A 24637-nucleotide genomic window follows, 5' to 3' on the forward strand; every position below is an offset into this window, starting at 1 on the left:
ATCCATTTGAGCAATTGTACAAAGTTGAGTCACTGGCCTCAAGAAAAATGCAAACATCTAGCAATGATCGCATTTTCCATTCAACTCGGTGCAACATACGAGGCACTGTTAGGGTCTTACGAAGCCTCATTAAGTCACAGCAGGTCAGAAGAAATGCACTACCACAGGCAACTGGAAAAGGCAGTGTAATGAAACGGACAGGAGAGCAAATCTGGAGCCTCGCCTAACTTTTCTGGCTGACGTTTACAACAGCCTGAAAAGTTGAACATAACAATTCGGCAACCTTTTAGTTTACTTTGTACATTCTGCTTAAAGACGGGGAACAATGCAAATCGCTGTTGCCAGTAGCAAGCTTATAGAAGCATACCTGCTGTTTCCCCAACCTCCATAGCAAACAAAATGCTGCATTCTCCTTCAAGATGGAGAGCTCAGATGCTTCCTGCTACACGTACAGCAATTTGACGGTATGCACTACTGCTGTACCGCAGTGAAACGCTTGTATGAAGCCCTGCGCTGCTCTTAGCCAGCAGCCATTAATTAGCCCATTTCAACTTACCTTTTAGTCACCAGAAGCACATTCAAGGGCTCTATGGTCACTAGAAAAGCAGCTGCAGCTGTAAAATGAGTTTGTCATGGTTCTCATATTGGTATGCAGTTACCCCTCGTTTATAAGTCTGAAAACCGACTGCTGAAGTGTAGGGCAAGACTGGATGACCCCAATGTGACCTATACTGACATGTAACAACGTCATGCAATTAAATCACCGTTCGGACAACTGAAGGGAGGAGCGTCCAGACAAGGAGAAGAACTTTATGCATAGGACGCCATGCAGCACCTCGCTGTTCCTCTCCTCCCGGTCTGAATTAGCTTCTGGGGTTATGCAAGGTAACATGCCACGAATTCTGCTCTTGCGCCGAGCAAGCAATGCGCGTTTGGCGTCAAGGTGAACTTGCCACCCCCATCGCCAAACCAGTAAGACACAAGCCACACGTTTAAAAAAAAAAGCACCTCTTTATTAGAGCGACTGACTGAACAGCCGCTACAAGTGGAAAAAATAATTTACATGACTATGAGGGTATGGACAATAAATTAACATGAGGGGTGAATGACTAGCTATCACAGTCTGCGGCTAACTCAGTCCACTTCTTCGACCGTGGGTCCGGAATGGTGTGGAGCTGCCGACGCATGCTTGGGTCCCTGCTGCTGCTGCTGGTGGAGCTTGCTCATGATGGGCATGCAGGCCTGCTGCAGCTCCCTGAGCCGGTGCTCGTACTCGTCCTTCTCGGCCAGGCTGTTGGCGTCGATCCAGGAGATGGTCTCCCGGCACTTGGACAGCACGGATTCCCTGTCGGAGGACGTCAGCCTGTCCCCGGCTTCTTCGGCGGCCTGCTTGACCCCGTAGACATAAGATTCCAGGGAGTTACGAGCGGCCACCCTCTCTCGCTGTACGTCGTCCTCCTGCTTGAACCTCTCGGCTTCGGCCAGCATGCGCTCGATGTCCTCCTTGGAGAGGCGGCCCTTGTCGTTGGTGATGCGGATGCTCTCCTGCTTGCCCGTGCTCCTGTCCCGGGCCGACACCTGCAGGATGCCGTTGGCGTCCAGGTCGAAGGTCACTTCGATCTGGGGCACGCCGCGGGGCGCCGGCGGGATGCCGTTGAGGTTGAACGTGCCCAGCAGGTGGTTGTCCTTGGTCAGGGCGCGCTCTCCTTCGTACACCTGGATGGTGACCGCCGGCTGGTTGTCCGCGTAGGTGGTGAACGTCTGCGAGGTCTTGCAGGGGATGCGCGAGTTGCGTTCCACGATGCGCGTCATCACTCCGCCCGCAGTCTCGATGCCCAGCGACAGCGGCGCCACGTCCACCAGCAGCACGTCGCGGATCGTGTCGCTCGAGTCGCCGCTCAGCACGGCCGCCTGCACCGCGGCTCCGTAGGCCACGGCCTCGTCCGGGTTGATGCCCATGGACAGCTCCTTGCCGTTGAAAAAGTCTCGCAGCAGCTTCTGCACCTTGGGGATGCGCGTTGAGCCGCCCACGAGCACCACGTCGTGGATCTGGGACTTGTCCATCTTGGCGTCGCGCAGGGCGCGCTCCACGGGCTCAAGGGTGCTGCGGAACAGGTCCATGCAGAGCTCCTCGAAGCGGGCGCGGGTAATCTTGCTGTAGAAGTCGATGCCTTCGAACAGGGCGTCGATCTCGATGCTCGCCTCGGCCGAGCTGGACAAGGTTCGCTTGGCGCGCTCGCAGGCCGTACGCAGTCTCCTCACCGCCCTCGGGTTCACCCGCAGGTCCTTGCGGTGCTTGCGCTTAAACTCCTGCACGAAGTGCTCCACCATTCGGTTGTCGAAGTCCTCGCCTCCCAAGTGGGTGTCTCCCGCCGTTGAGCGCACTTCGAACATGGAGCCTTCGTCGATGGTCAGCACGGAGACGTCGAAGGTGCCGCCTCCCAGGTCGAAGATGAGGACGTTCTTCTCGCCGCGCAGGTTCTTGTCCAGCCCGTAGGCCAGAGCGGCGGCAGTGGGTTCGTTGATGATGCGCAGCACGTTGAGGCCGGCGATGGCTCCGGCGTCCTTGGTGGCCTGCCTCTGCGAGTCGTTGAAGTAGGCTGGCACCGTGATGACGGCGTCGCTCACTTTCTTCCCCAGGTAGGCCTCCGCCGTCTCCTTCATCTTACTCAGAACCATGGCGCTGATCTCTTCTGGGTTGAAGCGTTTCCGCTCGCCCTTGAACTCGACGCTGATCTTGGGTTTGCCTCCGTCGCTTTCCACCTTGAAGGGCCAGTGCCGGAGGTCGTCCTGGATCTTAGGGTCGTCGTAGCGGCGTCCGATCAGCCTTTTGGCGTCGAACACTGTGTTCTCCGGGTTCATGGCCGCCTGTGCCTTCGCTGCATCGCCGATCAGCCGCTCCGTGTCCGTAAAGGCCACGTAGCTTGGCGTCGTCCGGTTGCCCTGGTCGTTGGCGATGATCTCGACGCGGCCGTGCTGGAACACACCCACGCAAGAGTAAGTGGTGCCTAGGTCGATGCCGATTGCCGGCACGTCTCCCATTGTTCGGCTAGGCATGATGATTGTGTTTGTGAAAGTTGCGTTCCGTTCAGAACACTCGTTCGCTTGATGCACTCAGTGAAATCTGTCGAACGCTTTGCGCGGCGCGGCATTTATACCATTCGCGCGCTTCTCTAGAAGCGCCCAGAAATTACGCGAGCAGTGCCAACCAATCGAAGCAAAGCGGGTCACTGACGTCACGCGACCTGCTCTGCGATTGGTCGTCGGCGGTAGGAAAGCTCCAGAGTGGTCTCGCGTCGTCTGCTCTCGGCTAACGAAGAGCAAAAAGAATACAAAAAAAATTGATGCCGCGATGTAGGGCCGCTTTTCTTGCTTCAGAGGTGCACTGTGCCCTTAATACCGTGCCTAAGTGAATTAAGCAACTCTTTGGACACTAAAGTTTGCGCGCACTAAATATTCTAGTTTGGTTTTTTGCGCTCCAAGGCCTTCGCAGCCATTTGTAGACATATCCGAGAGCACGCGAGAACGTTCGAGAAATTGCGGGATCAAAACAAGCTAGGCTGAGGAAGATGGCCGCGCCCAGTCGGTTAGAGCGCTCTGCTGTGCAAAATTTCCTCCAACAAACGCAGCGACTCCCATTCTAGTTTATTTTTTCCGCTCTCAGTCACTACGACATTGAAACATTAACAGGCATTGTATACTATTATGCACATTAAGCCATTGTCCCGTCTCCGTTCTCCAATTTAACAGGACCCCTGTCCTTGCGTCGTCCAATCTATCAGCCTACATACTATTACCACTCCTTTTCCCGTCAAAACTTTCGTGTACCCAGCAATTAATCGCCTGTGTCTTGGCCACTCCCCCGCAGTGGGTATGTGCCAGCAATGTCAGAGGCCTACCTACCTAGTCGGAATTTCGCCTCGTTTTTATCGTTGTGTACTACTCGTCGGCTTGTGGAACAGAGATTGGGATTGCTGTTTACTTTGAAGCTTTTGAAGTCATGTTTTCTTGCAAAACCGTGATCGTAATGAGTACGTTTTAGTACCCATTGTTCGATTCCCATTCAGCCCTGCTTTTCGCCCAACGATGCGATGAGCCAAGCTCAGGACATGGTATTTTACCTGCCCTTGCTCCCACTCTAAAGCCCCCACTCAGGGGACTCCCTCCGATGTTTTTGATCAGCTCGCCTCTCGATATCTCCTGCCCCTTGTGTCATCTTCCTACCCGGCTTACTCGGGCGGACCGAACCCCGATCTGGACCACCCGTTCACTCTCCGGGAGCTGGAAGCGGCTCTGGCTGCTATTGCTGCCTGATCGGCTCCCGGTTAAGGCGCCATTACACACACAACACTTGGTAACCTTCCTGTCCGCGCCGAAGAAGTGCTCCTTCGGACGTTCAATGAGGCCTGGGCCTCTTCCCTCATTTCTATGCTTCACAAGCCGGGCAAACCTCCGCAAAATCTCCCGGACGTCGTGCGGTGGTAAGAACCTTGAGTGAATGGTCTTGACTCGGATCTATAATTTTCTCGAGGTTCTTCCCCCATTCTTTTGTCTGCCTCCGACGCCCCGTCAATGCACTGCACATGTTTCTGATCCTCCAGCACTCCTTTCTCTCACCTACCCGCACCCAAATTCGCGCACTTAATTGTAACCGTCGATGCCCGCAAGCCCTTCGACGGTGTGTGCCACGACCACATCCTCTCTCAACTCGCCTCCCTGGCCTGTGGCTTCTGCGTGTACTCTTATATCCGCCCATTCCTTGCCAACCGAGTGGCTCGCTTTCGAGTAGACACCCATCTCCGCGACCCCCCACCACCTCACTCGTGACTCTCCTCAAGGTGCTGTTCTCTCTTCTACCCTTTTCAGTCTCGCTATGACCCCTCTCACCTCGCAGCTACACGAAAATTCCCAACCTGCACCACATCTTTTACGCCAACGACATGACTCCCTGGTGTTTGTCTGGCTCTCCCGGTCACATAGAGGACACCCTGCAATGTGACCTCGATCTCATCGACTCCTTTTTCACTACTGCTGGCCTCTCTCTTGCTCTGGAGAAATCCAAGCTGCCCCTTCTCAACCACTCCTCATACCACCGCTCGCACAACCACTTTGTCTCTCTCCATCTTTCTGGCTCTCCCCTTCCTGTCGTCACCCAGTGCAAAAGTTTCCTGGGTTCTGTTTGCGTGCGGCCAAGAATATGCACATCCTTCACCTCGTTGCCACCACCTGCCACTCGATAACTCACCTCCTGCGGCACGCGGTCACTCGGCGCTTAGGTCCGCACGAGGGTCATGCGTGCCAAATTGCCTATGTGCTCGCCCTCAGCAAGGTCTTGCACTTTGTACGCTACGTTTCGTTCACTCAGACTCAACACTCTTGACACTGCCCTTTTGGGCCTCTGCAAGGCAGCTTTCGACCTCCTTATCACTACCTCCACTGCTAAGCTCTTTGCCGCGGGCCTCTTCCACCCTCTACATTCTGTTCTCACTGTACGCCGTGACTCGAAGCTTGCCCAGGTTTCCCTTACCCGTCGGTGGTTATTGGCTCAGGCGGGTGGCTCTCTCATTCCCATTTCCACCTCTGCAACCTTTGCCACTCTTATCTCCAGTCCGGCTCCCAATCTTCTTATTCTCCCCCTCACGACCAACATATTCCCCGTCCTGCACGCCCGCCGTCGTCACGCAGCCGCGCAGCACCATTCCCTTGTCTTTGATACTCAGTGTGTGGCCTACAGGGATGCCTCTTTCCAGCTCCTGCAGATTCCTGCGGCTGCGCCCTGTACCTCCCCACCTTCCCGCAACTTTAACCCACACCAGCGTGCCGCACCTGCGCCCTCCGGACCCACTGTCTCTCGAGGTCCTCGCCGTCGCGCATGCCCTGCAGTCATTTGCCCTGCTTGCCTCTCTCTCAGAGTGCACAGTCTATTCTGATTCTCAAGCCGCGGTCTACCACGTACAAAACCGCACCCTACCCACTCCAACAGATGGTTGAACGAGCGGTCTCCGCACTGCACTCTTCCGTCGTTTTCCTCCGCCGTGTCCCTGGCCATTCAGGGATTGACGGCGATTAGCTGGCCCATCAGCTCGCCTGCGACGCTCTTTACCGGGCGCCATTGATCCCCGGCCTGAGGCCTCGGAGGACGGTGCAAGATTCTCCCTGCGCCGCACCATAAAGGAGGTCTACCACGAGCTCCGGCTCGACAAACGCCTTTACCCTCGCCCTCGTTCTTCACTCATCGTGCTGAAGGCTCGCCGCCTCCTACGCATCCAAATGGAAGCAGTCATCACCCACTCCCACCTCCCCCTTCATCGTCGTCGATCGGACCCTTCCTGTCCCAACTGCTTCTCTACCCATGTGGACTTGGCCCATTGCCCCATCTATTGCGCAGCTGCTCAGCATTCAGGTTCCTATCCCCGCCCTTCTCCATCCATCACCGCCTGGCTTGACAGGCGTGGCGCTAACGGGGAAGATGATCAGCGACGGCTGGTCTTCACGGCGGTTGACATTCTCGGCCTGCAAATTATGGCCGGATAAAGGTGTACTAGTACTACTACTACTATTTTAACAGCCGTCATTAGGATATTTCTGGTAAAAAATCAGCGTGCTTTCCACAAAACAAAACCGTTTAATCCACATAGCCCACCCTCCTTTTACTTCTGAGCTCCAAGGCAGGGGCAAGGGCGCACGCCAGCGAAATATTGCAGGATCATTCTGATTAACCGTGCTGTAGTTGAAGACGCCCCCAATTTATTATACATGTGCGTCTTGCGCAATTCATACAGTAAAATTTGATGTCCTCTCTTTTTTGTAAGTGGGGAGGGGGATTACATCCTCTACGCTTTACCACCTGCCATGCGTGGCAGGTGGCGGGTCGCAGCTGGCTGTTTTGTGTACCAACTTCGGCGGCATGTTGACAGGGTCCATACCATGGTAGCCACTTTCCAGCCTCAACCCCAGAATAGGAGAGGGGATCTTCCTCGCTCCTATTTCCCACCTGCCAACCGTAGTAGGTCGCATCTGGCTCTTACATGAACCAACCTGCAGCTGGAAAAGTGTGGCACCACCGGCGGGTGTGGTGGCATGGGGCGCTTATGCTGTCTAATAATAATTTGCAATTGGCCATGCACGTGGCATTCAATTAGGCTCATCCTGTTTGTCTAACACAGTAGGAATTTCTTCGGTGACATGAGGCCTGTACAGATCTATGCAACATACGTTTTATAGATGTCCTCCAGTGTGACCAGTGAACAATTGTCACTGGAAAGGCTAAAGCCTACAATAAACGGTTGGCTACAATTGGTGTTTTTCTGGACCGCAGTGTAAATGTTTCCTTGCAAGCTCCTCCTGTGCAGCGTCCATTTCATTACCGACTGACTCTTGGTGCCTGTATCTTCTCATGCAACCTTATGTTTCAGCCGGCAATAAGATCGCCTCTACACAGGAGAGGCTTCCAAGTAGACACTTACTTAGCGGTCCAGGAAAAGGCCAATTGTAGCCAACCATTTATTGTAGGCTTTAGCCTTTCCAGTGACGATTGCTCACTGGTCAGATTTGAGGGCTCTATATGATGTACATTGGACAAACATGCGTACAGCCTTCATATCACTGAAGAAATTCCGACTGTGTTAGAAAAGCTGGATGAAGATAATTTGATGTCACATGCAAGGCGATTTGAAAACTATTATGCAATAACATAAGAGCCCCATGTCCCCACACGTGCTGGTGGTTCACGGAAGAGCCTTCTGTGACCTCTGCATGGTTGGCAGGTGTTGTTGGCTCTGAAGCAGGGGCACATAGCCACGGTGAGGGATTGGCCAGAGTTTGGAGCACATCCAAAGAGGAGAAAAATCCATCCAGACTCAAAAGTTCATCAATAAAAATTGTGGAATTTGGGAAAGTGAATAACCTCTTCCTTTCTTTCTTCTTTCACTCCCAGCTCCCTTTCTTTCTTAACTTGCCTGCCCCATCCATTCGGTGTCTGCCAAGATGTGGGACAACAATAGCACCATTTCCTTTCCTCCAAAACCGATTTTCTTTTTTTTAATATTTTAGCTACTTCTAAATAATTAGCTGAGCTTCTAAATAAGAACACGTTCACCAGTTCACCATGCCCGGTCAAGTTTCTATAAAGGACTGTAACCTCTGAATACTGGTTGCGCGCTTTCTTCTTTCAAATCATGCGTTGGACATTAGAATTGGATCGCCGTGTGCTGTTCGCTTGCAACCACTAAAGAATGTGTAACTGAATTTCTCCGTGATGCTGTTTCAGTTTCATCAGCCAAGCAATCTCTTTGACATGTAGCTGATGTTTTTCTCATTTGGGGAACGAAAAAAAAACTGCAGTGCAATTGCTTACACATTGCTTGTTGTCATTCCAGCTCGTGAAGCAGGCTGGCTTCAGTGTTCTAGTGGATTAAAACTATGTATCGGCGATCATATTGCAGTGGTCGGAATTTATTCTTTCCGGAATTCGGGGAGTAAATATTGGTTGACATTTGGAGACCACAAATTCGGTCACCATCAACAAATTTAGGTGGCGAAATGTTCCATAGGTCGGGTTTTATTGGGTCATATTTTTCAAAGGACAAGTTGCTGTGAGCATTCGTTTTTGTCTGGCATCTAAAATGCTTTACATTTTTTTGCTCTTTGCTTTGCGAATAATATGGAAAGCAGGTTGTTTAGCAAACCTTCTGTAAAATCTGATTTTTTTTTTTTTTTCTTGTCTATCACAATCATTCTGCAGAGCACATTATCATGTACTCCATCGCACGGATGCGTCTCTGAAGCAGCTTTCTATTTTGCTTTTGTTTGTGCACTGCAAACCCGTTCTTTCAGTGGAAATGCAATCATTTTAAATGCAGAAGAGGCTATAAGAGCAGGTGGCCTTTAGCCTGGGTAGCACTAGACACAGTGGTGGCAATGAGACGGTCGGTTGGCATCCGCGCTTTTGCTTCCTGCTTCCAAAACATACCGTTTGAACTTGGGCTCGAATTAACCGCCGTCATAATTAAAAAGCTTTGTAAGAAGTTTAAAAGTTTGACTGAAAATGCCACCCTGCATGTGCGTACAAGATGTCGGCTAATGTTCTTGCGGTGTCTTCAGCTATGTCCACATGGAAACTAAGATTCCTATGGGACCTATTTTTGGGTAGAAATCGTGTTTAATCCAGAAACGAAAAATCCCAAGTACACGTCAAAGCCATCATTCGTAGATCAATTCGAAAACGAGATGGAATAAGGAAATTGAATTGTAAATTATTTAACTATCATAGGCCAATATGGCTGGTCCGTGCATGCTAATGCGAATCACGTTATTTGAAAAAACAAAACATGGAAGCCAAAAATTGGTGTCTACAGTACATATTTTTTTTAAATATGGTACCCATTTAGTACCCGTGCTGACGTCATTCGGGTTGTAATTAAGAAACTTCTTTGGCCGATCGAGCCGCAGTCGAATTAAACGGGACAAAGTGTGCCAGAAAACACACTGCAGCTTGGACTCCCCATGACCCAGAAATGACGAATGTGGCTCCTCCGAGTCCGTTGGGTGGTTAAAGACAGTCTACTGCAGAGTACCCATAAAAACTGCCCTCACTCACTCAAAAGCCCTAAGTCGATCATTAGTAATCCTGTGATCCCCACTGCTTCTCACCTGTTGTTTGCTCACTGCTGAAGAATGTGAAGGAGCGTTGACACATGCAGTACCCACCACCATCGTCAGCCGGTCTACGCCCACTGCAGGGTAAAGGCGTCTCCCATGTCCCTCCAGTTAATGCTGTCCTTTCCCAGCTGCGCCCACCGTATCCCCGCAAACTTCTTAATCTCACCCGCCCACCTTACCTTCTGCGGCCCCCTGCTACGTTTGCCTTCTCTTGGAGTCCACTCCGTTACCCTTAAGGACCAGCGGTTATCTTGCCTTTGCATTACATTCCCTGCCTAAGCCCATTTCTAGCTCTTGATTTCGACTAGGATGTCATTAGCCCGCGTTTGTTCCCTCACCCACTCCGCCTGCTTCCGGTGTCTTAATGTCACACCATCATTTTTCTTTTCATAGCTCGCTGCATTGTCCTCAACTTAAGCCGAAACCTTTTTCCTTAGTCTCCGCGTTTCTGCCCCATATATAGATGAGCACCGGCAAAGTACAGCTGTTGTATACTTTTCTCGTCAGTGATTTCGGCAAACTGCCAGTCGTGATCCGAGGGAACTTGTCATATGCGCTCCACTCCATTCTTATCCTTCTAGTTATTTCCTTCTCATGATCCGGAGAAGCTGGCACTGCCGTGCCCTAAGTATACGCAGGCAAGATACCGGGCAGCTATTTCAGGAGACGAACGATCTGATAACGAAACACCAAAGCATGAGGGCATTTAACCCTACAGACAGAGCAGGGCTAGCAGAGCTAGGGAAGTTAAATAGATAAGTGCAAGGTAGCTGACATAAGAAAGCTTAATATGCAGAGAATCGTGCATGCTCCAAGGAACGCAGGTGGACTAAAAGCGCTGAAGTGGAAACTAGGCATAGGTAAAAACCAGATGTATGCATTAAAAGACCAGGAGGGCAATGTCACTAGCAACATGGATAAGATTGTTAAAGTAGCCGCAGAGTTCTTCACAAATCTGCGCAGGAGCCAAAGTGATCAGAACATTATTGAGAGAGGCAGTGGCGCACAGAAATGTGTCATCCCGTCGGTAATGAAGGAGGAAGTAAAGAAAGGCGTAGGAGCAGTGCAAAGGGGAAAAGCAGCTGATGAGGATCAGGTAACAGCAGACCTCTTGATGGACTCGGGGGAGATTGTGCTAGAAAAACAAGCAACCCTGTATAGGCAGTGCCTTATCACCTTGTCTGCGCCAGAAGCTTGGAAGAACCATGACATTATCTTAATTGATAAGGAAGGAAGGGCCATGGACTTGAGAAATTATAGACCGATCAGCTTACTGTCCGTTGCCTACACGCTGTTTACTAAGTTAATCGCTAATAGAGTCAGGGCAACCTTGGACTTCAGTCAACCAAATGATCAGGCAGGTTTTCGTAAAGGACATTCCACAATAGATGATATTCGCACTGTCAGTCAGGTGATAGGGAAATGCACAGAATATAACCTTCTATGAACAAACCAATAGCAAACCCCTGTATATAGCCTTCATTGATTACGAGAAAGCATTTGACTCGGTGGAAACCTCAGCAGTCGTGCAGGCATTGTGGAATCTGGGTATAGAAAAGCCTTACGTCAAAATACTGCAAGAGATCCATGGCATCTGCACAGCTACCGTAGTCCTCCGTAAAGTCAGCAGTAAAATTCCAATAAAAAAAGGCGTCAGGCAGGGGGACACGATCTCACCAGTGCTATTCACCGCCTGTTTGCAGGGGATATTCCGAGGCCTGGATTGGGAACATTTGGGGGGATAAGAGTTAACGGAGAATGCCTAACTGATATCTGCGGTTTGCTCATGACATTGCCTTGCGTAGTCACTCAGGAGATGAACTGCAAATGATGATCAATGAGTTAGACAGGCAGAGGAGAACGGTGGGTATGAAAATTAAAATCCATTTACACGGTCGTGCCAACACTCAAGAAGCAAAGAACATTTAAACATGTGCTGCTCAAACGCTGTCCCAAGTTTGGCGTGTTAATTTCTCCTGGCATCAAGTTGGCAGGCCCACAAAGTTGATGAATAGCTGGATGATTATGTGCCAAACTGTATGACACACAATGTTAGCGTAGGAGCCTGTGTGTAGCCACATGTGCATGGATGCTGGGCTGCAGTCGTGCCCGTGCTGCTATCAGCGCAATTCGGGGAAGCTTTCATAATAAAGTCTTCAGTCCTCCAGGACCCAAAATGAGGCAGAGAAAATGTCATTGGCAAGCAAAGGTGCACACTTGCACAACTGCCCAAAGAGAACAGTGTTGAGGAGCTGATTGTAAGTTTCATATTTATTCAAGTGTCTTTAGCCCACAACAGACCTATATTAAATGGAAGACCGGCAGTTCCCAGCTGTCGTGTAGATACTGGCCGTGCATCCAGTCACGTAGCACAGTGAACTCTCTGCATTCAGACGATTCATGCACTTTTGGTAACAGTCTAATGTGGAAACAATCAATTACTACCAGGTGCTAAATGACCAATTGCTTTCATGAATGACTTCTTTTATATGCACTGACGGAATGTGAGAGACTGTGAGCACGCAGAAACACAGTGTCAAAATTATCAGATAATGCTGACAACAAAGTCCTTAACACCAGTCGTCCCAGTAGTTCCTCCCCTTATCAGCTGGCTTGTACTATGAGACAGAAATGTGTTTGCTACCAGTAACCAGAGTTAGTCATGACTACTGCCCCTAATTATGGGCTCTGAGAAAAACCACCACATACTGCTGGGCACGTGCCATCTGCCATATATGTGTTCAATGCAGTGAACCCAATGATTGGTTGTTCAGGTTTTGTGTATGTTAACATTTTGAAAGATGTTCTGCTCTTGTCACACTTGCGTCGTTATGTTAAGCAGCCTAATTATTATCCATTTGAGCAATTGTACAAAGTTGAGTCACTGGCCTCAAGAAAAATGCAAACATCTAGCAATGATCGCATTTTCCATTCAACTCGGTGCAACATACGAGGCACTGTTAGGGTCTTACGAAGCCTCATTAAGTCACAGCAGGTCAGAAGAAATGCACTACCACAGGCAACTGGAAAAGGCAGTGTAATGAAACGGACAGGAGAGCAAATCTGGAGCCTCGCCTAACTTTTCTGGCTGACGTTTACAACAGCCTGAAAAGTTGAACATAACAATTCGGCAACCTTTTAGTTTACTTTGTACATTCTGCTTAAAGACGGGGAACAATGCAAATCGCTGTTGCCAGTAGCAAGCTTATAGAAGCATACCTGCTGTTTCCCCAACCTCCATAGCAAACAAAATGCTGCATTCTCCTTCAAGATGGAGAGCTCAGATGCTTCCTGCTACACGTACAGCAATTTGACGGTATGCACTACTGCTGTACCGCAGTGAAACGCTTGTATGAAGCCCTGCGCTGCTCTTAGCCAGCAGCCATTAATTAGCCCATTTCAACTTACCTTTTAGTCACCAGAAGCACATTCAAGGGCTCTATGGTCACTAGAAAAGCAGCTGCAGCTGTAAAATGAGTTTGTCATGGTTCTCATATTGGTATGCAGTTACCCCTCGTTTATAAGTCTGAAAACCGACTGCTGAAGTGTAGGGCAAGACTGGATGACCCCAATGTGACCTATACTGACATGTAACAACGTCATGCAATTAAATCACCGTTCGGACAACTGAAGGGAGGAGCGTCCAGACAAGGAGAAGAACTTTATGCATAGGACGCCATGCAGCACCTCGCTGTTCCTCTCCTCCCGGTCTGAATTAGCTTCTGGGGTTATGCAAGGTAACATGCCACGAATTCTGCTCTTGCGCCGAGCAAGCAATGCGCGTTTGGCGTCAAGGTGAACTTGCCACCCCCATCGCCAAACCAGTAAGACACAAGCCACACGTTTAAAAAAAAAAGCACCTCTTTATTAGAGCGACTGACTGAACAGCCGCTACAAGTGGAAAAAATAATTTACATGACTATGAGGGTATGGACAATAAATTAACATGAGGGGTGAATGACTAGCTATCACAGTCTGCGGCTAACTCAGTCCACTTCTTCGACCGTGGGTCCGGAATGGTGTGGAGCTGCCGACGCATGCTTGGGTCCCTGCTGCTGCTGCTGGTGGAGCTTGCTCATGATGGGCATGCAGGCCTGCTGCAGCTCCCTGAGCCGGTGCTCGTACTCGTCCTTCTCGGCCAGGCTGTTGGCGTCGATCCAGGAGATGGTCTCCCGGCACTTGGACAGCACGGATTCCCTGTCGGAGGACGTCAGCCTGTCCCCGGCTTCTTCGGCGGCCTGCTTGACCCCGTAGACATAAGATTCCAGGGAGTTACGAGCGGCCACCCTCTCTCGCTGTGCGTCGTCCTCCTGCTTGAACCTCTCGGCTTCGGCCAGCATGCGCTCGATGTCCTCCTTGGAGAGGCGGCCCTTGTCGTTGGTGATGCGGATGCTCTCCTGCTTGCCCGTGCTCCTGTCCCGGGCCGACACCTGCAGGATGCCGTTGGCGTCCAGGTCGAAGGTCACTTCGATCTGGGGCACGCCGCGGGGCGCCGGCGGGATGCCGTTGAGGTTGAACGTGCCCAGCAGGTGGTTGTCCTTGGTCAGGGCGCGCTCTCCTTCGTACACCTGGATGGTGACCGCCGGCTGGTTGTCCGCGTTGGTGGTGAACGTCTGCGAGGTCTTGCAGGGGATGCGCGAGTTGCGCTCCACGATGCGCGTCATCACTCCGCCCGCAGTCTCGATGCCCAGCGACAGCGGCGCCACGTCCACCAGCAGCACGTCGCGGATCGTGTCGCTCGAGTCGCCGCTCAGCACGGCCGCCTGCACCGCGGCTCCGTAGGCCACGGCCTCGTCCGGGTTGATGCCCATGGACAGCTCCTTGCCGTTGAAAAAGTCTCGCAGCAGCTTCTGCACCTTGGGGATGCGCGTTGAGCCGCCCACGAGCACCACGTCGTGGATCTGGGACTTGTCCATCTTGGCGTCGCGCAGGGCGCGCTCCACGGGCTCAAGGGTGCTGCGGAACAGGTCCATGCAGAGCTCCTCGAAGCGGGCGCGGGTAATCTTGCTGTAGAAGTCGATGCCTTCGAACAGGGCGTCGATCTCGATGCTCGCCTCGGCCGAGCTGGACAAGGTTCGCTTGGCGCGCTCGCAGGCCGTACGCAGTCTCCTCACCGCCCTCGGGTTCACCCGCAGGTCCTTGCGGTGCTTGCGCTTAAACTCCTGCACGAAGTGCTCCACCATTCGGTTGTCGAAGTCCTCGCCTCCCAAGTGGGTGTCTCCCGCCGTTGAGCGCACTTCGAACATGGAGCCTTCGTCGATGGTCAGCACGGAGACGTCGAAGGTGCCGCCTCCCAGGTCGAAGATGAGGACGTTCTTCTCGCCGCGCAGGTTCTTGTCCAGCCCGTAGGCCAGAGCGGCGGCAGTGGGTTCGTTGATGATGCGCAGCACGTTGAGGCCGGCGATGGCTCCGGCGTCCTTGGTGGCCTGCCTCTGCGAGTCGTTGAAGTAGGCTGGCACCGTGATGACGGCGTCGCTCACTTTCTTCCCCAGGTAGGCCTCCGCCGTCTCCTTCATCTTACTCAGAACCATGGCGCTGATCTCTTCTGGGTTGAAGCGTTTCCGCTCGCCCTTGAACTCGACGCTGATCTTGGGTTTGCCTCCGTCGCTTTCCACCTTGAAGGGCCAGTGCCGGAGGTCGTCCTGGATCTTAGGGTCGTCGTAGCGGCGTCCGATCAGCCTTTTGGCGTCGAACACTGTGTTCTCCGGGTTCATGGCCGCCTGTGCCTTCGCTGCATCGCCGATCAGCCGCTCCGTGTCCGTAAAGGCCACGTAGCTTGGCGTCGTCCGGTTGCCCTGGTCGTTGGCGATGATCTCGACGCGGCCGTGCTGGAACACACCCACGCAAGAGTAAGTGGTGCCTAGGTCGATGCCGATTGCCGGCACGTCTCCCATTGTTCGGCTAGGCATGATGATTGTGTTTGTGAAAGCTGCGTTCCGTTCAGAACACTCGTTCGCTTGATGCACTCAGTGAAATCTGTCGAACGCTTTGCGCGGCGCGGCATTTATACCATTCGCGCGCTTCTCTAGAAGCGCCCAGAAATTACGCGAGCAGCGCCAACCAATCGAAGCAAAGCGGGTCACTGACGTCACGCGACCTGCTCTGCGATTGGTCGTCGGCGGTAGGAAAGCTCCAGAGTGGTCTCGCGTCGTCTGCTCTCGGCTAACGAAGAGCAAAAAGAATAAAAAAAAATTGATGCCGCGATGTAGGGCCGCTTTTCTTGCTTCAGAGGTGCACTGTGCCCTTAATACCGTGCCTAAGTGAATGAAGCAACTCTTTGGACACTAAAGTTTGCGCGCACTAAATATTCTAGTTTGGTTTTTTGCGCTCCAAGGCCTTCGCAGCCATTTGTAGACATATCCGAGAGCACGCGAGAACGTTCGAGAAATTGCGGGATCAAAACAAGCTAGGCTGAGGAAGATGGCCGCGCCCAGTCGGTTAGTGCGCTCTGCTGTGCAAAATTTCCTCCAACAAACGCAGCGACTCCCATTCTAGTTTATTTTTTCCGCTCTCAGTCAGTAGGACATTGAAACATTAACAGGCATTGTATACTATTATGCACATTAAGCCATTGTCCCGTCTCCGTTCTCCAATTTAACAGGACCCCTGTCCTTGCGTCGTCCAATCTATCAGCCTACATACTATAACCACTCCTTTTCCCGTCAAAACTTTCGTGTACCCAGCAATTAACCGCCTGTGTCTTGGCCACTCCCCCGCAGTGGGTATGTAGTACCTGCTCTGCGATTGGTCGTCGGCGGTAGGAAAGCTCCAGAGCACGTTGGTGCTCCAGAGTGGTCTCGCGTCGTCTGCTCTAAGTCTAAGTAAAGTTTGCGTGCACTAAATATTCTAGTTTGGTTTCTTGGGCTTCAAGGCCTTCGCAGCCATTTGTAGCCATATCCGAGAGCACGCGAGAACATTCGAGATCTTGCGGAATCAAAACAAGGTAGGCTGAGGAAGATGGCCGCGCCCAGTCGGTTAGTGCGCTCTGCTGTGCAATATTTCCTCCAAGAAACTCTTCAAGGAGTCAAGGTTCACAGCGCCCGAATGCTAAGAAAATTCAACTCAGCCGTCATCACCTTCGACGGCCCCATAATCCCGAAACAAGTCGTTTACTACGGAGGCGAGATGTGGTGCTACCCGTATTGTCCCACGCGGCGGAAAGTATGCTATATCTGCTGCCAAGAAGACCATCGGTCCGATGTGTGCCCCAACCCGGAAGCCAAAACGTGCAGGCAGTACGGAACGCAAAATCCGCTGGAGGGCCACCAATTTACACCCAAATGCCTGATCTGCGGCGGTAGCCACGTCACTGGATCCAAAGAATGCCGAGATAAGTTGAAAAAAGCTAGGGAGCTGCGCAGCAACCACAGCGGAGGCGGCAGCGGCAGCCACAACAGGAGACGCCGTAGCCGGGACGACCGCGGCAAGAAGTTGCGGTGGTTCATCTCCGAGGGGGCGACCTCGCGGAGCCGATCGAGTTTCCCGGGCGTCACGGAGCCGGGAGCGGTTCACGGTCCTACCTGCCCCTGGTGCCCCTGGTTGACCAGCAGCAGCAGCAGTAAAAACAGAAGGAGCCCTCACAGAAGACCGGAGTCAAGGTGAGCTGGGGAGCAGGAAACCCCTGGTTTGCTCCGCACTCGGGGAAGGGGGGGGGGGGAGGTAAACAGAACACAAACGACAACAACGCGCCTAAGCAGCAGGAGGACGCGAACAAAATAATCACAGCCCTAAGACGCGAACTAGAACTCGCCCGCGTCAGGCAGAGCGAGCTAGAACGTCAGGTATCCGAGCTCATGAAGGCAGTAAGGGACCAGAGACCGAGCAGCTCTCCGCAGCCGCAACCCAAGCAAACCTAACCTCCGCTATCGCCACAGGCAGGCAACGAGGAATTTAACAATTTTAAGGCTGAAATGGAGCAAATGATGCAACAAACTATGCAACAGATGATGCAACAAATGCAACTACAAATCACAGATATGGAGCTCAATCCGCGAGCAAAAATTCACCGAGAATATTAGACAGAAGGCGTTCCACCGACCTGCACTGGCGGCCCTTGCCAACACGACGACAAACAACACGGAAGCTTAAACGTGGCCAGCAAGACCTTAAGCAAACAAGAAAACCTAGAAATTTGGCAATGGAACTGCAGAGGCTATAGAAGGAAGCAAGGCCTTCCTCAACAATACATTTACACACAACAAACGCCACCCGACATTATAGCGCTTCAAGAAACGGGTGCCACACCAACCCTAGGAGGATACACGTGCTACAAAACCCAGGAAAAAGGAAGATTGGCATTCTTAGTCAACAAAGCGATCATAGCCATAAGCCATGACAGGATAGCCGAAACGAACATAGAACATGTGATCATAGAAATTATCCCAAACAAAAGGAGGAAAGGGGGCAACATTTTCATTTTAAATACCTACAGCCTGCCAAAACAAAAGAAAGCCAAATCCCAAGAGCTCTTCCCAGGCGCTAGCAAACTGGCAAAAAGCAACACGCTAGTCGTCTGAGGCGATTTTAATGCCAGGGACAAGAGCTGGGGATACAAGAATTTCAATGCTTAAGGAAAGACATTAGCAGAAGCGGCAGAGACTGCAGGCTACAATCTCCTCATAGACCCGGAAACTCCGACCAGAATAGGCAACAGCGTCAGTACCGACACTTGCCCGGATCTCACTTTCATTAAGGGCCCAGGAGAGGTGCATGGGAAGACCTGATGGAAAATCTGGGAAGCGACCACTACATAATCAAAACCCAAGTAACCCCTGATCGACTCAAGTGATGATGATGATGGATTTTTATGGCGCAAGGGCATCTATGGCCAAAGAGCGCCATGGCACAAGGTATATTTTTCAAATTCTCAAGGGGGGGTCGAAGACCCATTTCCCAAGCATTTCACCCTAAATAAGCCGAGCACCAGACCAGGGGAAAGCTTGTACTCATTGTATCACCGGTGGGTACCCGGCGGTACTGGGGATCGAACCCCGCACCTCCCGCATGCGAGGCGGATGCTCAACCACTTGGCCACCGCTGCGGTGATCGATCGACTCAAGTGGCAACTAGGCACAGCTAAAATCGCAGATTGGAATGCCTTTAGAGAAGCATGCGACGGACACCTCATCGAGGAAGGGATCCAGTCGATTGAAGAATGGGAAACATACTCAAGCAAAGGCATGGCGAGTACACCAAAGAGGTCAAAAGAACAACGCAAACACCTGAAGTAGACGCCAGGCTTCTTACGCTATGGGAAGCCAGACGCGGCTTAACCAAGAAGTGGAAGAAACGGAAACACAACAGGAAGCTTAAACTTAAAATAGCGGAAATAACAGCTAAGGCAGAGGAGTACGCGGTGCACCTAACGAGAGTAAACTGGCAACAGTTTAGCAGCTCCCTCAACGGTACTGTGAGCACGGCAAGGACGTGGCATGTCCTAAAGGCACTTATTGACCGGACCAAAACCAAGTCAGAGAATAACAAAGCGATCTACCGGCTGGTTCACCAGTTCGAGGGGACAGACGAGGAACTCCTGGACAAAGTACGCGTCAAATGCTTCGGAGACACGAACCCGACGGCGTACGCGGGAAGCTACCGAGGAGCAGAAAACACAGGCCTAGACAGACCCATCACGCGGGAAGAAGTTTATGCAACAATCAGAAGCACAACTAGAAATACGGCAGCGGGTGCGGACAGGATAAACAACGCACTCATCCGTAACCTCAGTAACGAGCTAGTTGCAGAACTAACCGACTTCCTCAATAAACATTGGGTAGCGGAGACCGTCCCCGAGGAGTGGAAACATGCAGAGGTACTCATGATACCAAAACTGGGCAAAAAACTACAAATAGAAAACCTAAGACTCATCTCCCTCTCATCATGTCTCGGCAAGCTGTACGAGAGGGTGACTTGAAAAAAACCAGTCACAAAAGACAAGGGACAAGAGAAGGAGTGTTCACGCCACAATGACTGGACTATCAACTGAGATTTATTAGACAAAACATAGTCCCAGCAAGGCCAGCAGAGCATGCGCAACAGCCGCATCACAACTCATAGCACATAGGGCACACAAGATACACATCTACTGTGACCGGCCTAAAAAAGCGAATTCCTTTTCGAGTAAGTGCACCGAGGTTGTGCTAATGCAATCCTGGCCTTACAAACTGATATGGTATGCTTCCAAGATTTCTCGCTCTTGCTTTCCCTTGCTTCTACCAAGAATTATTACATTGTTGAACAGTGGATAACACTCAAATTCATTGCAATGGCGAGGCAAGTTGTCACCGTCATCAGCACCCAGAAAGGAGTGGTGCTCACGCAGCCGGTCATTAAAGGGACTATGCAATAAATTAATTGAGATTACGTAAAGCAGACGAAAGATAGGCATTCGATCACTCGTCACCCCAGTGCAAGAATTTTTGAGCTAGCATCAATAACAGCGAAGATATAGACGATTAAAAATTGCGCTCCTCCTCTCGCCCCTCAACTCGTACACGAGGAGCCCCAGAAAAAAATTAAGAGAACAGCTCTGGGACTGCGCCCGTGAATGCGTCATCCGCTGACGTTTATTTTGCAACTTTCGGTTGTCGCTCCTAACCCCCCAGCAGCAGCGTCGGCGGCGTGGCGACATCTCTTCGGTCTCTTCTCCTTCCCGGATTGCGGCGTGCGTCGGGTTTCTTTGCTTGTCATCTGTGGTAATTAGCAGTAATAAACCCGCACCTCGAGGTGCGACTGCTCGCTTTTATGGCCGCAATGGGCATCAAGCCCTATGCGTGCCCACGAAGAGCAGTGCGAGTGGCTCCGGAACTCCCGACAGAAGGAGGCGCCAGAGGAAAATTGAAACCATATGCGCGAAGGCAATGCCCTGGCTCGCGCTTGCCCGAGAGGCTCGCGTGGCGGCACGAGCAGGCGATTTTCACGGCTACCGGAAGTGTGCCCGCGACGTCGTGTCTGCCGTGGCTCCAGCGAATGAGAGTGTGTAGTGGCCTGGCGACGTCATGGTACAGTGACGCTTTTGTTCCACGATTTTAGTTCCAAAATCGGTCACTACGAGTACACCAATCGGCCCACGAATTTTGAAAAACACGGCTTTTAAAAGTTCATAATAAATTGCCGGCACAGTTCTGAGGACTCATACTTGGTGTGAATGCTTCTTAGCATCATTTCTAAGCATTGGAAACATTTACAAGTGACTTTTTATTCGTTGCATAGTCCCTTTAATACACCTACCTGTTTGGCCTATTTTCACTCCTCTTGTCCTTTGTCTTTTGTGACTGGATTTTTTTCAAGTTACTATGAACCAACGAGAGGGTGATTACGATCAGGCTACAACAATACATGGAGGACCACGAACTGTACCCCTACAGCATGTTCAGGTTCCAAGCCAAGCTGTCTACTCAAGAGGTGCTCTTACAAATTAAAGAAGTCCTAAGTAACATTCCCAGGAGTGGAGAAAACGTGATAATGGCACTAGATATCAAGGGAGCTTTCGACAACGTGAGCCACGAAACCATCCTAGCGGGTCTAGACGACCTAAACTGCGGCAGGAAGGTCTTCAGTTACGTCAAAGCTTTCCTCTCTAACAGGACAGCCATGATAGGGCTAGGAGAGCTCCGCTCTGAGAAGTGTTACACCCCTAACAAAGGAACCCCCCAAGAATCAGTTATCTCGCCGACGCTGTTCAATATAGCAATGATTGGCCTAGCGAAACCGCTCGGGGGAACTCGAGGGTATACAACATGCCATGTATGCCGACGATATTACAATTTGGGCAAACACGAACTCACTAAAAGAGAAAGAAGAAAGACCACAGGAAGCCGCGTCCGGTGTAGAAAACTACGTGAAGGCAAGAGGGCTTGCCTGCTCCACCGAGAAATCTGAGCTGCTCAGAGTATGGAGAGGAAAACAGAACCGCACAGTCCCAACTAGTGACGAGCCCAAACTCGACGTCTACCTAGAAGGGAAGCCGATTCCGGAGAAGACACTCATAAGTATACTGGGCATGTGGATACAGTCGAACCAGCGCTGCTCACATACCATAGCCCTCCTCAAGGCATCAACACTCCAACTCGCTCGCATGATTACGCGCATCTCCCACAGACGATCGGGCATGTGGGAAGAAGACACTCTAAAGCTGGCCAGGAGCCTAGTGATCAGCTGGGTAGCATACAGCCTTCCGTACTACAACCCAATCAAGAGTGAGGTCCAGCAAATCTACGCGATAATCCGAAAAGCATACAAGACCGCACTCCACCTACCCCAATGCACATCTACAGAGAAGCTCCTAGCACTAGGACTTCATACAACATCTTTGAAGAACTGAGAGGAACGCAAAACATCACCCAACTGCAAAGAATACAACAGACCCCGACTGGCAGGGAGCTACTGCACAGGCTAGGATGCAGTGAACAAATGAACGAATTACAAAGAACCGCGAATATCCTGGACGAAATACGACACGACATCAGGGTGGCCCCGATTCCTAAAAACATGGACCCCCATCTACATGAAGAATGCAGAAAGGTGAGAGCCGACTACATACAAAAATCACTAGTCCCTCGGGACACAACGGTGTGCGTGGACGCAGCCACATACCCTAGGAAAACAGGGCAAGCCAACCCCAATGTTGTTGCGGTGGTGATAAACTCGAACACACGAGAAATTGTTAGCGCATCGCTACGAGACTGCACGGTAACCGAGGCTGAAGAAGCGGCCGTCACTCCAACGGCAGCGGAGGGCTACTGGACTGAGCGGTCCCTAACCATTCTCACCGACTCTCAAGAGGCATGCTGAAACTACACGTTAGGCAGAATAGGACACAGAGCGCTCCCCATACTGTGCTCTGGTGGTCACCACACAAGAAAACCCAGTTGAACACACAATAGTGTGGACGCCAGGACACGCGGACGTGGAAGGCAACCGAGAGGTCGACAAGGTAGCTCGAGGGTACACTACATACCGAGCCCCCTACGATATCGGTCTCAAGGACGCCGAGCCAGTCCTTAGAGAGTACTCGGCTATACTCAACCACTACAGGGGCAGCAGGAAGCGGTATCCCCCACTGCACAAATCTCAGCAGAGAAGTATCCATAGTTTGGAGGCTGCTACAAACGGGCGCATATCCGAACTTTAACACACTTGGTAAGATACAGCCCACACAATACCCAGACAAATTCCCATGGAGCCAAGAAACTCGCACGCTATACCACATAAGGTGGGCATGCCAGGATATAGATGCAGTACCAATATTACCAAACCCGAGTGCGGAGCAGAGGGAAGGAATGCTCTCCAGCGACCGTCAGGACGTCCAACTTGGGCTCATCGGACGGGCTGAGCTGGCAGCAGCATCCAGCGTAGCCCTGGACTAGGGGCGGGCGGCCACTGCTAAGAAGATGGAAGACGCCATCTGCTTCCGCGAATCTCGCCAATTTTAGATCTCAATAAAGGTTTTTCCTCCTCCTCCTCCTCCTCCTCCTCCTCCTCCAAGAAACGCAGCAACTTCCATTCTAATTTCTTTTTCCCGCTCTCAGTCAGTACGACATTGAAACATTAACAGGTATTGTATACTATTATGCACATTGCGCCATTGTCCCGTCTTCGATCTCCAAGTTAACAGGACTCGTGTCCTTGCGTCTTCCAATCTATCAGCCTGCATACTATTACCACTCCTTTTCACGTCAAAACTTTCCTGTATCCAGCAGTTAACCGCCTGTGTCTTGGCCGCTCCCCCCAGTGGGTATGTGCCAGCAATGTCTGAGGCATACCTACCTAGTCTCGGAATTTCGCCTCGTTGTTATCGTTGTGTACTCGTCGGCTTGTCGAACAGAGATTGGGATTGCTGTTTACTTTGACGCTTTTGAAGTCATGTTTTCTTGCAAAACCGTGATCGTAATGAGTACGTTTTAGTACCCATTGTTCGATTCCCATTCAGCCCTGCTTTTCGCCCAACGATGCGATGAGCCAAGCTCAGGACATGGTATTTTACCTGTCCTTGCTCCCACTCTTTTAACTAAAGCCCTCACTCAGGGGACTCCCTCCGATGTTTTTGATCAGCTCGCCTCTCGATATCTCCTGCCCCTTGTTGCATCTTCCTACCCGGCTTACTCGGGCGGACCGAACCCCGATCTGGACCACCCGTTCACTCTCCGGGAGGGAGCTGGAAGCGGCTCTGGCTGCTATTGCTGCCTGATCGGCTCCCGGTTAAGGCGCCATTACACACACAACACTTGGTAACCCTCCTGTCCGCGCCGAAGAAGTGCTCCTTCGGACGTTCAATGAGGCCTGGGCCTCTTCCCTCATTTCTATGCTTCACAAGCCGGGCAAACCTCCGCAATATCTCCCGGACGTCGTGCGCTGGTAAGAACCTTGAGTGAATGGTCTTGACTCGGTTCTATAATTTTGTCGAGGCGTGGGAGTTCTTCCCCCATTCTTTTATCGGCCTCCGACGCCCCGTCTATGCACTGGACATGATTCTGATCCTCCAGCACTCCACGTTACATTGCCATGCACGTGACATTCAAATAGGCTCATCCTGTTTGTCTAACACAGCAGGAATTTCTTCAATGACATAAGGGCTTTACAGATCTTATGCAACATACAATTTATAAATGTCCTCCAGTGTGACTAGTGAACGATTGTCACTGGAGAGGCTAAAGCCTACAATAAACGGTTGGCTACAATTGGTGTTTTTCTGGACCGCAGTGTAAATGTTTCCTTGCAAGCTCCTCCTGTGCAGCGTCCATTTCATTACCGACTGACCCTTGGTGCCTGTATCTTCTCATGCGACCTTATGTTTTTAGCCTTATGTTTCAGAACATATGGGTTGCGGTTAGGAAATGCTGCAATTTAGCAGAGGTTTTTAAAGGAATAGCGTTAAAGCTCCCTTTCTGCAGAAAATTCGGCAGGGTCACCATCGTGACGATCAAAAAATTACTAGAGGTCACATGACCTTTGCATTGAGAGCAAACTGACTGCCGTG

At 51.3% G+C, this 24637-nt stretch overlaps 3 protein-coding genes across 3 annotated transcripts in view; 1 reads left to right on the forward strand and 2 right to left on the reverse strand.

Moving 5' to 3' along the window:
• Positions 1–845: 845 nt before the first annotated feature.
• LOC144105596 (heat shock protein 68-like) lies at positions 846–3170 on the reverse strand. Its single transcript, XM_077638716.1, has one exon. It carries the CDS (start codon positions 3055–3057, stop codon positions 1135–1137), a length of 1923 nt encoding a protein of 640 aa, XP_077494842.1. The 5' UTR covers positions 3058–3170; the 3' UTR covers positions 846–1134.
• Positions 3171–13360: 10190 nt separating this feature from the next.
• On the reverse strand, positions 13361–15583 carry LOC144105598 (heat shock protein 68-like). The gene has a single exon (XM_077638717.1). The coding sequence runs from the start codon at positions 15567–15569 to the stop codon at positions 13647–13649; it is 1923 nt and encodes a 640-aa protein (XP_077494843.1). The 5' UTR covers positions 15570–15583; the 3' UTR covers positions 13361–13646.
• Positions 15584–16074: 491 nt separating this feature from the next.
• LOC144105609 (uncharacterized) overlaps positions 16075–24637 on the forward strand; it is a 166627-nt gene continuing 158064 nt past the window's right edge. Inside the window, exon 1 of the mRNA XM_077638731.1 lies at positions 16075–17258. The gene's annotated coding sequence lies outside the window, so the exon portion shown is untranslated. The remainder of the gene's footprint in view (positions 17259–24637) is intronic.

The sequence above is a fragment of the Amblyomma americanum genome, chromosome 9 (genome assembly GCF_052857255.1).
Source record: "Amblyomma americanum isolate KBUSLIRL-KWMA chromosome 9, ASM5285725v1, whole genome shotgun sequence".
Lineage (NCBI taxonomy): Eukaryota > Metazoa > Arthropoda > Arachnida > Ixodida > Ixodidae > Amblyomma > Amblyomma americanum.